The sequence below is a fragment of the Azolla caroliniana genome, unplaced genomic scaffold (assembly GCF_043228905.1).
Source record: "Azolla caroliniana isolate FFs.n. ecotype wild unplaced genomic scaffold, voAzoCaro1.0.p SCAF_1, whole genome shotgun sequence".
In the NCBI taxonomy this organism is placed as follows: Eukaryota; Viridiplantae; Streptophyta; class Polypodiopsida; order Salviniales; family Salviniaceae; genus Azolla; species Azolla caroliniana.
The window spans coordinates 1010155-1022569 of NW_028230436.1; the positions used below are offsets into that span (position 1 = coordinate 1010155).

The window sequence follows — 12415 nt, forward strand, 5'->3', positions numbered from 1 at the left end:
AAATTTGTTGACAACAAGATTAAGACAACCAATTAAATTAAGTGCATAGAATCCATAAAACATTCCTTGGAGGTTTCATTGTTACTGGAAGTTGACATAATTAGTTTGAATTCCAATGCATTTTTGTCTATTACAAAACTAGATTTCTTTTATAATGGACATGAATTTGTCTGAAGGACGCGAAACCAAGGTATTCTTCGTAAAATTTCGAAAAAGGGGGGAATCTCTAGATCACTGAGAACGACACTCTTTTTCTTTTTTTTAGAGCATTTGCGAAAATCCACAATTATGGATACCGAGAAGTGAATTGAAGACGCGCGATTACACAGTGTTAACGAACTAACGTGTGAATATCAGTAGTAGCAGTGGTGGTAGTAGGTCATGACATATGTCGGGTTCCAGTTAAGTGAGAATGGATTCATTCATCAAAGGTGAGAGTCGGTTGTAAGAACAATGCGGATTCGATGGCATGCTCGCGGAATTGATGGTTGAAACTTGAGTGGCCCATTCATACTTTAAAAAACATACATATGTATGTATTCGGGAGGAACAGACACAGACATTGTGTGTGTGTGTGTGTGTGTGTGTGTGTGTGTGTTTCCTCCATTCCATTCATGCATTCATTCATTCATTCGTATGGTATGAATTTGGAGAAGCCGCTTTTCCTCCTCCTTTCTCCCTCTTTTTGACTGAAATTAAAGAGGGAAAAAGGGAGAACGGATAAAAAAGCAGAAAGAAGACATAAAAGCCCAAAAAGCTGATCCACGATGGCGATGGCGATGGCGATGATGCACACACAGTTCACTCTCACTCAACTAATGCCAGGACGGACAGAGGGGAGGTACATAGTAGCGAAAAATGGCAAAATGTATGCCTCTCTGTGGCTGCAGAGCAGAGCAGATGAGATGATACACAGTAGGTGGCCCAGCCCCAGCTTCTCTTTTACGCACCTAACTTAAATGCAGACAGAGACAGTAAATGCCTGCGCGGTTGCTCCACATAAAAAGAGAGAGAGAGAGAGAGACAGAGAGAGGCCAGCATGAATGAATGAATGAATGATCGACAGGGTCTCTCTCTCTCTCTCTCTCTCTAAAAGGAAGGAAGCCATTATTATTGCTTTTGTTCCAAAACACAAAAAAGACGGGAAACAAATACATACATACATACATACATACATAAGCAGGAAGAAAGAACTCACACACATAATACGCAGAAGAAGAAGAAGAAGAAGAAGAAGAAGAAGAAGAAGAAGAAAGAAGAAGAAGAAGAAGCTTAAAAGAGAAATAAATGATGGAGCTCTTCTTGGCCATGGCCTTTAGGCTTCCCTTCTATGCTGCTGCCTTCTGTGTCTGTTTCTTCTCCTTCGGGATCCTGCATTCCAAAGCAGACGCCTCCGAATGCCCGCCATGTGGCAAGCTCAGAGTTCCATATCCTCTGAGCACATCACCATCCTGCGGCCATCCATACTTCCCTCTCCTCTGCACCAAGCAGGGAAGCCTTCAGATCCAAGCCATGACGGGCAAATACTCCGTCCAATCCATAGACGCCCCCAGCAGGACCATGATCGTCTCCACCTCACCATTCCTCGCTAACTCCTGCATCACCACCGACTCCGTTCTCTATGGCAATTTCTCTCTGGACCGGAGAACCATGTTCTTCATTTCGGAGAACAACACCGTCATGCTGCTCAACACATCCGCCCTCCTCGTGTACTCTCCGTTGCACTGTAACGATAAGAGCCCCTGTAGTATAGCCTTGCGGAAGTTGCCATTGCTGCACAGCTGTCGAGATCTCATGTGTTGCTCCTTCAGTACGCAGAGCGATGCCTTCTTCAAGTATTCATTCCCTGTGCGAGGCCAAGAGACAGGCTACATCAGTGTCGTGAATCTCAACTCCACCGATCCCATGGCATGGCACTTGGGGCTACAGCTGGGATGGGGGATTCCACCTGAGCCCCCTTGTCAGCTCAATCCAAGTCTCCATGGAGACCTTCCATGTGGGAATAACTCTGTGTGCAGAGCTAACTCCACTGGTGGCTTGGCTTGTATGTGTAATCCAGGCTTCATCTGGGACCCCTCCACCGGCACTTGCCCTAAAGGTACAGCTATGGCTCCTCCTTCCTTTATTGTGGGATTCTTCATTCCTACTACCATATATATATATATACTCTACAGCTATAGCTATGGTGTAGCTAATTTGCATACCTTAAGGTTGAATGCATGTGTATATATATATATATATATATATATATATATATTCACGTTAAGTTTGGATGTGCTGTATGTGTGTGTGTGTATGCTATGTATACATGTATCTACGTTTAGGTATGAGCTATTCCTGGAGAAAGGGTTGCATGTATGTATGAGTGTATGTGCTGTCTATATGCATTCTTCTGGTGTTGAGTATGTATGTACATACACATACATACGTATATATATATATATATATATATACATACATGAGTAGTTTTGAAGATCATGTTTATCTATCTCTACATCTGTTAGTTATTCTGACACTTTGGTGAAAGAAAATTGACCCTTTTGAACTTGACATTTCTGTGTAGCTCCATATTGTGTTCGAAAAAGAGGAAGCGTCGAATGCCACAAGAAAGAATATGCCATTGGTGAGTCATTGAGCGTTCCGATTTGAAAAACTCTCTCTACATTTTTATGTCTACTGGCTAAAATGATTATTAAAGATTAAGGAAAAATTGATTCCTTCGATTGGATCTCTTGATTGTGAGATTAAGGAGTTGCCTTTCTTACCACCTAGCATGTAGGTATACTTTTCAAGGAAAATGTATGCAGTTACTACTTTATTAGGAACATTTCAGAATATTGCAAGACCATATCATCTTTAAAATTTTTCCAGCCATTAATTATAAGCTTAATATATGAAAGTGCCATTCATTTTGACATTGAAGAAGCATGCCCTATGCATTTATATTGATGTTGATTATTGGGTTTTTGTTTTTGTTCTATATAGGACTTTCACTTGGTCTATTTGGGAGCATTATCCTTTCCACACTCATTATATTCATTTACCGAAGGCGGAGAGCCTCGCAACGAGTCCGTGCAAAGCTCGTGAAAGAGAGGTCCATAATCCTTGCTACGAATAGTGGTGGGAAATCGGCACGTCTCTTTAGTAACAAAGACATGAAAAAAGCAACCAATGATTTTGCACGAGATAGAGTCTTAGGGTGTGGTGGTTTTGGTGAGGTCTATAAAGGCATACTTGATGATGGCACTGAAGTTGCCATTAAATCGGCAAAGATCGGTAATGTCAAAGGAGTGGATCAAGTTCTCAATGAGGTTAAAATTCTCTCTCAAGTCAATCATAGAAGTTTGGTAAGGCTGTTGGGATGTTGTGTGGATAGTGAGTTGCCTCTCTTGGTATACGAGTATGTCCCCAATGGGAATCTTTTTGAGCACTTAAATGGGTATGGTGATTTAGATTGGAAGGTTCGACTGCAAATTGGATTACAATCGGCTGAAGGGTTAGCATACCTTCATTCTGCTGCATATCCCCCGATATATCATCGGGATGTGAAATCAAGCAACATACTTATCGACAAGTTTTTGAATGCGAAAGTTGCTGATTTCGGGCTCTCTAGGCTTGCAGAGCCTGACCTTTCACACGTGTCCACATGTGCGCAAGGCACATTAGGGTACCTCGACCCTGAGTATTATCGCAACTTCCAACTTACTGACAAAAGTGATGTCTATAGCTTTGGGGTCGTGTTGTTAGAGCTAGTGACTTCTCAGAAGGCCATTGACTTCACAAGGAACCAAGATGAAGTCAACCTTGCTGTCATGGTGCAAATCAAAGAGGAAGAGGATAGGATCGATGATGTTTTTGACCCGAAACTTGTGAAAGAAAGTTCGGTAACAATTCGAGATTCGATGAGGTCGGTAACTCGTCTTGCCCTCAAATGCTTGGCGGAGAACAGGCTCGATAGGCCATCCATGAAAGAGGTTGTCGAAACTCTCCAACAAATCATCTTATCCCTTGGTGCCACTGAATAAATTGACACGGTTGGGATCTGTTGTGTATAAAAAAGAAAAAAGGGCCACATCTCTGCAAATATAAAAGAAAACAAAAAGAGGAAAAAATTTGAAATTAGAGAATGGGTTATTCTTTTATTTCCAAAGTCATGCTTATATATATTTATATGTACATTACCTTATGGTTTAGTGCCTATTCCAAAGACATTCTTTTGAAACAAATGCAAGGATGTAAAAAAGTACGGTGCCACATTCAATAGATGCTTCTTTTATCTCGCTCGTGTGACTTTATGATGTATCGATAAAGTTTGACATTGGATGTGACACAAATTTATGCCTTTTGAGTGGGTGGTGGCACCATGGCAGTAACTTTTGTAAATGACCAATGGTGAAGGACAATTGTTTCATAGTTTTTGGAACTTTTCCATGTTTTTTCACAATGTAGCGTTGAATCATAGTTCTTGATGTTACCCACTCATATAATGAGGTAAAGGTTCAAGTTGGTAATTTTGTTAAAGAAAGCTTTTGATTAGCTGAAGCACATCATATGATATGTTGTGATATGTCATAGAGGTAGATTGTCTACACCTCTTTTTGAATTCTATGATATGTCAATAAAACTATAGTACTATTACAATGTGTAAAACAGACCAAAAAGGTAAATGTTTATCACTTTGAAATTCACATGGACATACTAAGATGTTCTATTTGTCCATTGAAATATATACTCCTGGAAATGAACAAACCATGTAAAATTCACATGCCTTGGCCAAGATGTTTTATTGTGCCGTTATTCACACGCATGCACCCGCACACACACATCACATTCTTGGAAATGAATAAAACAACTAGAATTCACATGTTTCCATGCCTTTCCTTCAGAACAACATTGTCCATGGGAAGTTTTGAACATTAATAGTGGCTACTCACTCTGACATGTATTATGCGAAAACCTTATATGTTTTGGTCTCTGCGCGTAAAGTTATGTAGAAGGTACAAAGTAGCCCCCTCACATGTCTTATGTCAATACGTTATTGAAAATAACTAGATATGTTGCCTCGTTCACCACATTCCAAATACTAGGATCATGTTGTAAACTAATCAATTAAGCATACTCAACAAAGTAATAAATTAGAATAAGGGACTAAAACAAGACATCCCTTACTTCTCTTCTTTGTTATGACATAAATAGTATTATGGCAGTAATTATCATAGAGAGAGAGAGAGAGAGAGAGAGAGAGAGAGAGAGAGAGAGAGAGAGATCAGTTGGTAAAAGTTGGTCATGCTTTCAACTTGTTCATTCCACAATGGCATCTAGTAACTTGAGAAAAAGTATGAATGGTATATTAAGGATCGTGAAGGTTAAGGCTTGGGATTAGTTATTTCTATGGTAAGCTAATTATGGTAAAAACGACATTGTTTTGTCAAAGGGCCTCTCCCTTGAGTGAGAAGTTGATGACAAAGTGTATACTTATTTACATAGAATTAGGACATCATTCACACAAACGGTGTATTCAAATGAAAAAGTATTTCCAAAAAGACCATTTAGTGAGTGGCACGATCTAAGATAGTTTAACATATCCATGTAATCTCAATGTTTTAAGAATTTTATACAATAATCTCATATGAAGGAATAGATCCTCCTAAATTGTTCATTTGGGGCAACGACTCAATGTAAAGGGTCTTAGTATAGCTAGGCAATGCATATTTTCCTAGTAGGTTGGGGGTTGTATAGAGGTGGCATAATATCTTAAGAATTTTGTACAATAGCATTAAGTTTAAGCTTAAATCCTCGACCATTTCTACTTGGCTTCTCTTGATAGTTTCTATCTAACATTGAGACATCTAGGTTATGCATACTTGATGTTGATTATCAAGGGAATCGAGTAAGAGAATCACAGTATTGTAAAAACACGTTTCCACAAGATATTCGAAGCCCAATGATTGGAATGTTGCATGAAAAAAAAGAAGAAGGTATTGACATGCAATGGTTGAACATTAAGGAAAACCATACGACTTCACCTCTATGTATGATGGAAACCCCAATAAGGGAGAAATTGTCACACTTACAAACGCATGAAATTGTTATTTCTAGGAGAGAAATTGTTGGTTATTTTGATGTTAAATCTTTTAAAGGTTGGTTCAATATATTTTCGTATGATGCCAAAGGATGGATTCAAGGTAAAACCTAGTAAAGATCGATGATGAAGAATAACTTATGCATTATGTACAATGACGTTGTATATTAAGGGTACACAAAAACTAATGCAGGGCCTTCTACAGAAACTAGTGGGATTGTCTACATCTCTTAATAACAATGTCTTTCTCGATTAAGTTACATTGATGAAGTTGGATCCATGTTTAGAAGCGAATATACAACTCTAGCTCATTAGAAACAGATTCCATTTTATATTTTAGTAGCTACAAGAGCTAATTAGCTTCTCAATTTGGTTTTGGTTGATTCTTAATAGACCTACTAGAACCAAAGTTGATGGTGTATCAATTGATGATACCCTTGGTTCAATATTGATCATAACTTCAAGAAGAGTCAACAATTGATTGACATATTTTAGTTTAACTCTTGCAGCTGGTTGTGAGGATGACATAACCTAGAAAAATGCATTAGCTATTGCAAAAAAATGCTCATGAATGGACACCATAACTACTTCAACATTTAGTTGCTCTTTCATGTCAATGGCCTTTTTACTGCAGTGAACCATAATGTTGTACAACTTTTGTACATGTTCAACTATTGTTTTACATGGTACACGTGCATAGGTAATCTTAACAACAAGGATGTGGACAAACATATAGCAATATGCAAATTTTGAGTTGCCTAGTGTCAATGTCAATACGTTGTATGTTCTCCTAAAAAACAACACCAACCCGCGTCTATTCTCGTCAATCGGGCTTGTTATATATGATGTCCTTACTTTTATATTTTAGACTTATGTGGAATTATATCGTTAAATTACTTCTTATTTATCCGAAATCATATGTCCCTGGTCAATAAATGGCTAGCAATTGTTAATCAGGCTAAAGAGTACATTGTCTTGTTTGTAATACACATTCGTCTAACGCTTAACACATGTCTACCAAATAGTATACTTCCACACACAAATATATTGCGGAGTGTTGCAGTTGCCAATAGAAAGGCCATTTTCTAGAAAGTGTATTATGCCCCCATATATGAGAGGAAGAACTCTAATCATGACGATGTAAGATTGTGTTTTCAACCCCACCCTCAACAAAGATCAATGAAATATCATGTGCATGATTGCTAAGTTTGTGTGTGACACCCTATAGAGGGTTGTTCACATCTTATGATGCCCATAAACTAAGAGATTCCCATGAATGTGAGGCAGTGGACATCAAAATAGTCAAGATTGGATGAAGTCTACCACATCCCTAGACATGTAAAAAATCTGATTTTAGTACACGAATTGGAATTGCATTTGCAAAGCGAATATGCAATATATCCAAAGCATGGAAAGTGTTGAATGGTTCCATTTATCAACTTATTTGCTTATTTGTGTAGATGCCAAATGGTTCTCAATCCAAAATCAATTCAATTTAGAGTGAGGAATGCCCTTGTATGCATCTTTTGGTATTCATTAGATGTAGTTTCCTCACACACTAGGTATGTCCACGTGTGCTTAGAGAAATGACACAAATTTTAAACAATATCATGCTCCCATGAACTTAAAATAGGACGCCATAGAAAGTAGATAAACTTGAAGGCCATAAATTGTCCAAAAAAACCCATGATTTGGTCTTGGGGTCTACGATGTGTTATCGTATAACATTATCCAAGATGTATGATATGGTAACCACTATTGGCATATTGTTGAGTTTAAATATTTGAGGGAAGTATGATGATCACAACAATACATACCACGTTTTTACAAAGGGTTAAAACTTAATACCACTCCGGATGCCAAGCTATGAAAGTCACGTATTTTTCCAAAAAATCAATTGTTTGAATTTGTATGTTTTTTACCAACCCAACCTAAGGCTTGGCATAAGATACCAATATTCGTTGGTTAAACTATTTTATGAGAGATGGAAACATCCTTGCTAGAGAGGTTTGTGTTGGGATTACGATCCCTTCGGATGGGATGGTCGGATGTCGGAGATGAATGCCGACGAGCCCAGTTTCGGTTGCGGATCCGGATGTTGAAGACCCCGGCTTCGGTGCCGGATGACGAATGTACCCGGAGAGAGATCCGGATGCAGGGACATATCCGTGAATATGTCCGCTAAGGGCCCCTAAGGCTATAGTTGTAAATAGCCCCAAAGTCATATATGTATAAATATGACTTAGGGCAAATAGTTTTGTTGTTGCTAATCATTTTTCTGTTTTTCCACTCAAGAGGAGTGAAGAGGGAGCAGCCGTGAGAGAGAGAGAGAGAGATAGAGCGTGAGAGAGGAAGAGGACTACGCCTCTGTGTATTTCCGCCGCCTGTGGCGAGGACAGCGAGCTCAAGGTCGTCGCCTTGCAGCTCGCCATTGTGTACTTCTCTTTGTATAGTGTTGGTTTGGAGTCTCGTACTCCCGTGGTTTTTCCCATCTAGGGTTTTCCACGTTAATCCCTGTGTATACGTGTGTTTCTCTCTGTGGTTCCTATTTTCTGCTGCATTGATTCGCGATTACTCGGTTGTGGCCGAGTGGTGAAGGTCAATCGAAGCGTTGATTCCCAACAAACTGGTATCAGAGCGACCTGCTGCAGAAAATGGAAGGCGGCGGCAGCGGGCAGCCGGGGATGATGGTGCTGAATGCGCAGAATTACGCCGACTGGAAGATCAAGATGGAGGATCTTCTGATTGTTCGGGACCTGTACGAACCGATTGACAGGTCGGAAATACCGAAGGGGGTACTTGAGTCGGAATGGAGGTTTCTGAACCGGAAAGCCGTTGCAACCATTCGGCAATACGTCGACGTGAGCGTTCTACAACATGTGGCGAACGACACCAACGCATATGAGATGTGGCGGAAGCTGTCGGGCCTCTATGAGAGGAAGAATGCGTTGAACCGAACCTCCCTGATGAGGAAGATAGTGAATCTCAAGTACCGGGACGGCGAGAGTATGGTGGAACACGTAAGCACGTTCATGGGATTCGTGAATCAGCTTGCGGCGATCAAGTTCCCGTTGGAGGATGCAATGCAAGCCATCATCCTGATGTGTACATTGCCGGAAAGCTGGGAGAACTTGGTGGTGACTCTCAGCACCTCCTGCACAGAAGATAACTTGTCCTTGCAAACGGTAAAGACAAGTATTTTGAACGAAGAAGCGCGTCGGAGAGATAAAGAACCGGCCTCCGACCCGAAGGCGCTGCTTACCGAATCGGATCGGGGAAGACAATGGAACTGGAGTCCGCAAAGACGGGAGAAGTCGGGGACCTGGTCGCAGTCAAGAGGAAGGCCCACATGCTTCCACTGTGGGAAACCGGGGCACTTCCGAAAGAATTGTCGGCATTACCGAAAAGACAACGGAGCCGACGACACCGATTCGAAGAAGTCACCGGAGAGAAACGGTGCATACCGGGGAGCCACGGACCGGAGAGGTTCGGATCGGCGAGGGCAGGACCGGAAAGGAACAACGGCACTCGCGGCAAGTGAGGAAGAAATCATGCTCATCACCGAAGAAGGTGAACTAAACGTTGCCGGCGATGAGACGACCTGGGTGGTCGATTCCGGAGCATCGTTCCACCTGACCCCGGAGAGAAGATACTTCTCATCCTACACAGCCGGTGAGCATGGCTGTGTTCGGATGGGAAATGAAGGTACGTGCCGGATTGCCGGCATAGGAGACGTGTGGTTGACAACCCCGACCGGATGCAAAATGCTGCTGAAGGATGTCCGACACGTTTCGGAGGTTCGATTGAACCTGATTTCGGCCGGGAGGCTAGACGATGAAGGCTACACAGGTAGCATCCGGAACGGCGTAATGAAGTTCAGCAAGGGGAGCCTGATAGTGGCTCGGGCCCGGAAGATCAACACACTGTACCTGATGAATGCCCGGTTATGTCCGGAAGAGTTGAATGTGGCAGCCGACACTGCCGGTGAGCTGTGGCACAAAAGACTGTGCCACATGAGTGAGAAGGGGATGAAGAGGCTTGCAGAAGACAACCTTATTCCAGTGAAGCATGTGCACCTGGAGAAGTGCACCGATTGCCTAGCCGGTAAGCAGAACCGAACCTCCTTCCACTCAAGGCCACCGACGAGACGTAGCGCACCATTGGAGTTGGTGCACACCGATGTGTGTCAGGTAGAAACGAAGTCACATGGCGGAGCCCAGTACTTCGTAACTTTCATAGATGATCATAGCCGAAGACTGTGGACGGCACCGATGAAGACAAAGGACCAAGTGTTGTCCGTCTTCAAAGAACTCCACGCGAGAGTGGAAAGGGAATCCGGCAAGAAGCTGAAAGCGATACGAGCGGATAACGGAGGGGAATACCGGGGGCAGTTCCAGGAGTACTGTCGCTCGAAGGGAATCCGACTCGAGTTTACTGTGCCGAAGACGCCGGAACTGAACGGGCTGGCCGAGAGGATGAACCGGACCATAATGGAGAGGGTCCGGAGTATGCTGGCGCATGCGAAATTACCCAAGGGATTTTGGGCTGAGGCAATGTCGACGGCGACATATGTGATAAACAGATCACCCTCAGTACCTTTAGACGGAGACACGCCGCAGAGAGTGTGGACCGGTAGGGAAGTATCCTACCGGCATCTGAAGGTGTTCGGGTGTCTCGCATACGTGCATGTGGCAAAGGACCGGAGAGGAAAGCTAGATCCAAAGACCCGGCCATGCATATTCCTCGGTTACGGCGACGACGAGTTCGGCTACCGAGTATGGGACCCGGTCGACAAGAAGATATTCCGGAGTCGTGATATCATCTTCATGGAGAACAAGACACTCGTCGACTGGGAGTCGGAGAAGAAGATGAAGAGCTCCAAGTCGACCGGTGAGGATCAACTCTACGAGGAGCAGTCCCGACCGGCAAGGGACCGGTTAGCACTCGAGGATCCGGCCGAAGACGGTGAAGAAACAGAACCGGCCGAAGAAGATGAAAATGATACCAGAACCGACCCCGATCCCGAAATGGATTCGGATGAAGAAGAAGAATCGGAAGAACCGGTTACCGAAGCTCCCGAACGGAGATATCCTCTAAGAGAGAGGAGGGCCCCCCGGAGATTTCCGGATCCAGAGCACGTGCTGCTAATCGACGAGGGGGAGCCGGAGAGCTTTGAAGAAGCAAAGCACGACACCCAGAGCCGCAGGTGGTTGAGTGCCATGCAGGACGAGATGGATTCCCTGCATGAGAACCACACATATGAACTTGTGGAGTTGCCGAAAGGAAAGCGGGCACTTCGAAACAAGTGGGTGTTCAAGCTGAAACCGGGAGATGCCGGAAACCCCCCGAGATACAAAGCCAGGATCGTGGTGAAGGGGTTTCAGCAGAAGAAGGGCGTCGACTTCGACGAGATATTTGCCCCGGTAGTGAAGATGACCTCCATCCGGACGGTGCTGAGCATAGCGGCAAGCATGGACCTCGAGGTAGAACAGATGGACGTGAAGACGGCATTCCTTCACGGTGACCTCGATGAAGAGATCTACATGCAGCAACCGGAAGGATTCGAGAAGAAAGGGAAGGAGCACCTGGTATGCCGGTTGAAGAAGAGCCTTTACGGACTGAAGCAGGCTCCCCGGCAATGGTACCGGAAATTCGACTCCTTCATGACCGACGAAGGGTACCTCAAAACGCAGTCCGACCACTGCGTGTTTGTGAAGAAGTTCGAAGGAGGAGACTTCCTAATACTCCTCCTGTACGTGGACGACATGTTGATCGTCGGACGGGACCAGGTCAAGATACGGATGCTGAAGAAGGCTCTTCACCGAACCTTCTCAATGAAGGACTTGGGTCCGGCGAGGCAAATACTAGGGATGCACATCATCCGGGACCGGAAGAAGAAGCAGTTGTGGCTGTCACAGGAGAAGTACGTGACGAAGGTGCTTCACCGGTTCAACATGTCGGAAGCAAGACCGGTCGGATCGACCCTCCCGGCAAACTGCAAGCTGTCCAACAAGCAAAGTCCCAAGACAAAGGCTGAAAAGGAGGATATGATGAAAGTGCCATATGCCTCAGCCGTCGGGAGCTTGATGTACGCCATGGTGTGTACGAGACCGGACATCGGATATGCAGTCGGAGTGGTGAGCCGGTACATGAGCAATCCCGGCAAAGAGCATTGGAACGCGGCCAAGTGGATACTCCGATACCTGAAGGGCACGGCAAACGTGTGCCTCCGATTCGGCTCCGGTAAGCCCGAACTCGACGGCTTTACCGATTCGGATATGTCGGCTGATGCAGATACCAGCCGGTCCACATCAGGGTATGTGATGACGTATG

General features: G+C 43.7%; 1 protein-coding gene across 1 annotated transcript; it reads left to right on the forward strand.

The window, feature by feature from the left end:
• The first annotated feature begins 1293 nt into the window (after positions 1 to 1293).
• Positions 1294 to 4279, forward strand: LOC147868140 (Protein kinase family protein). Its single transcript, XM_087315758.1, has 3 exons — positions 1294 to 2098; positions 2564 to 2623; positions 2986 to 4279. Exons 1-3 carry the CDS (start codon positions 1309 to 1311, stop codon positions 4023 to 4025), a joined length of 1890 nt encoding a protein of 629 aa, XP_087171884.1. The 5' UTR covers positions 1294 to 1308; the 3' UTR covers positions 4026 to 4279.
• Positions 4280 to 12415: the final 8136 nt, after the last annotated feature.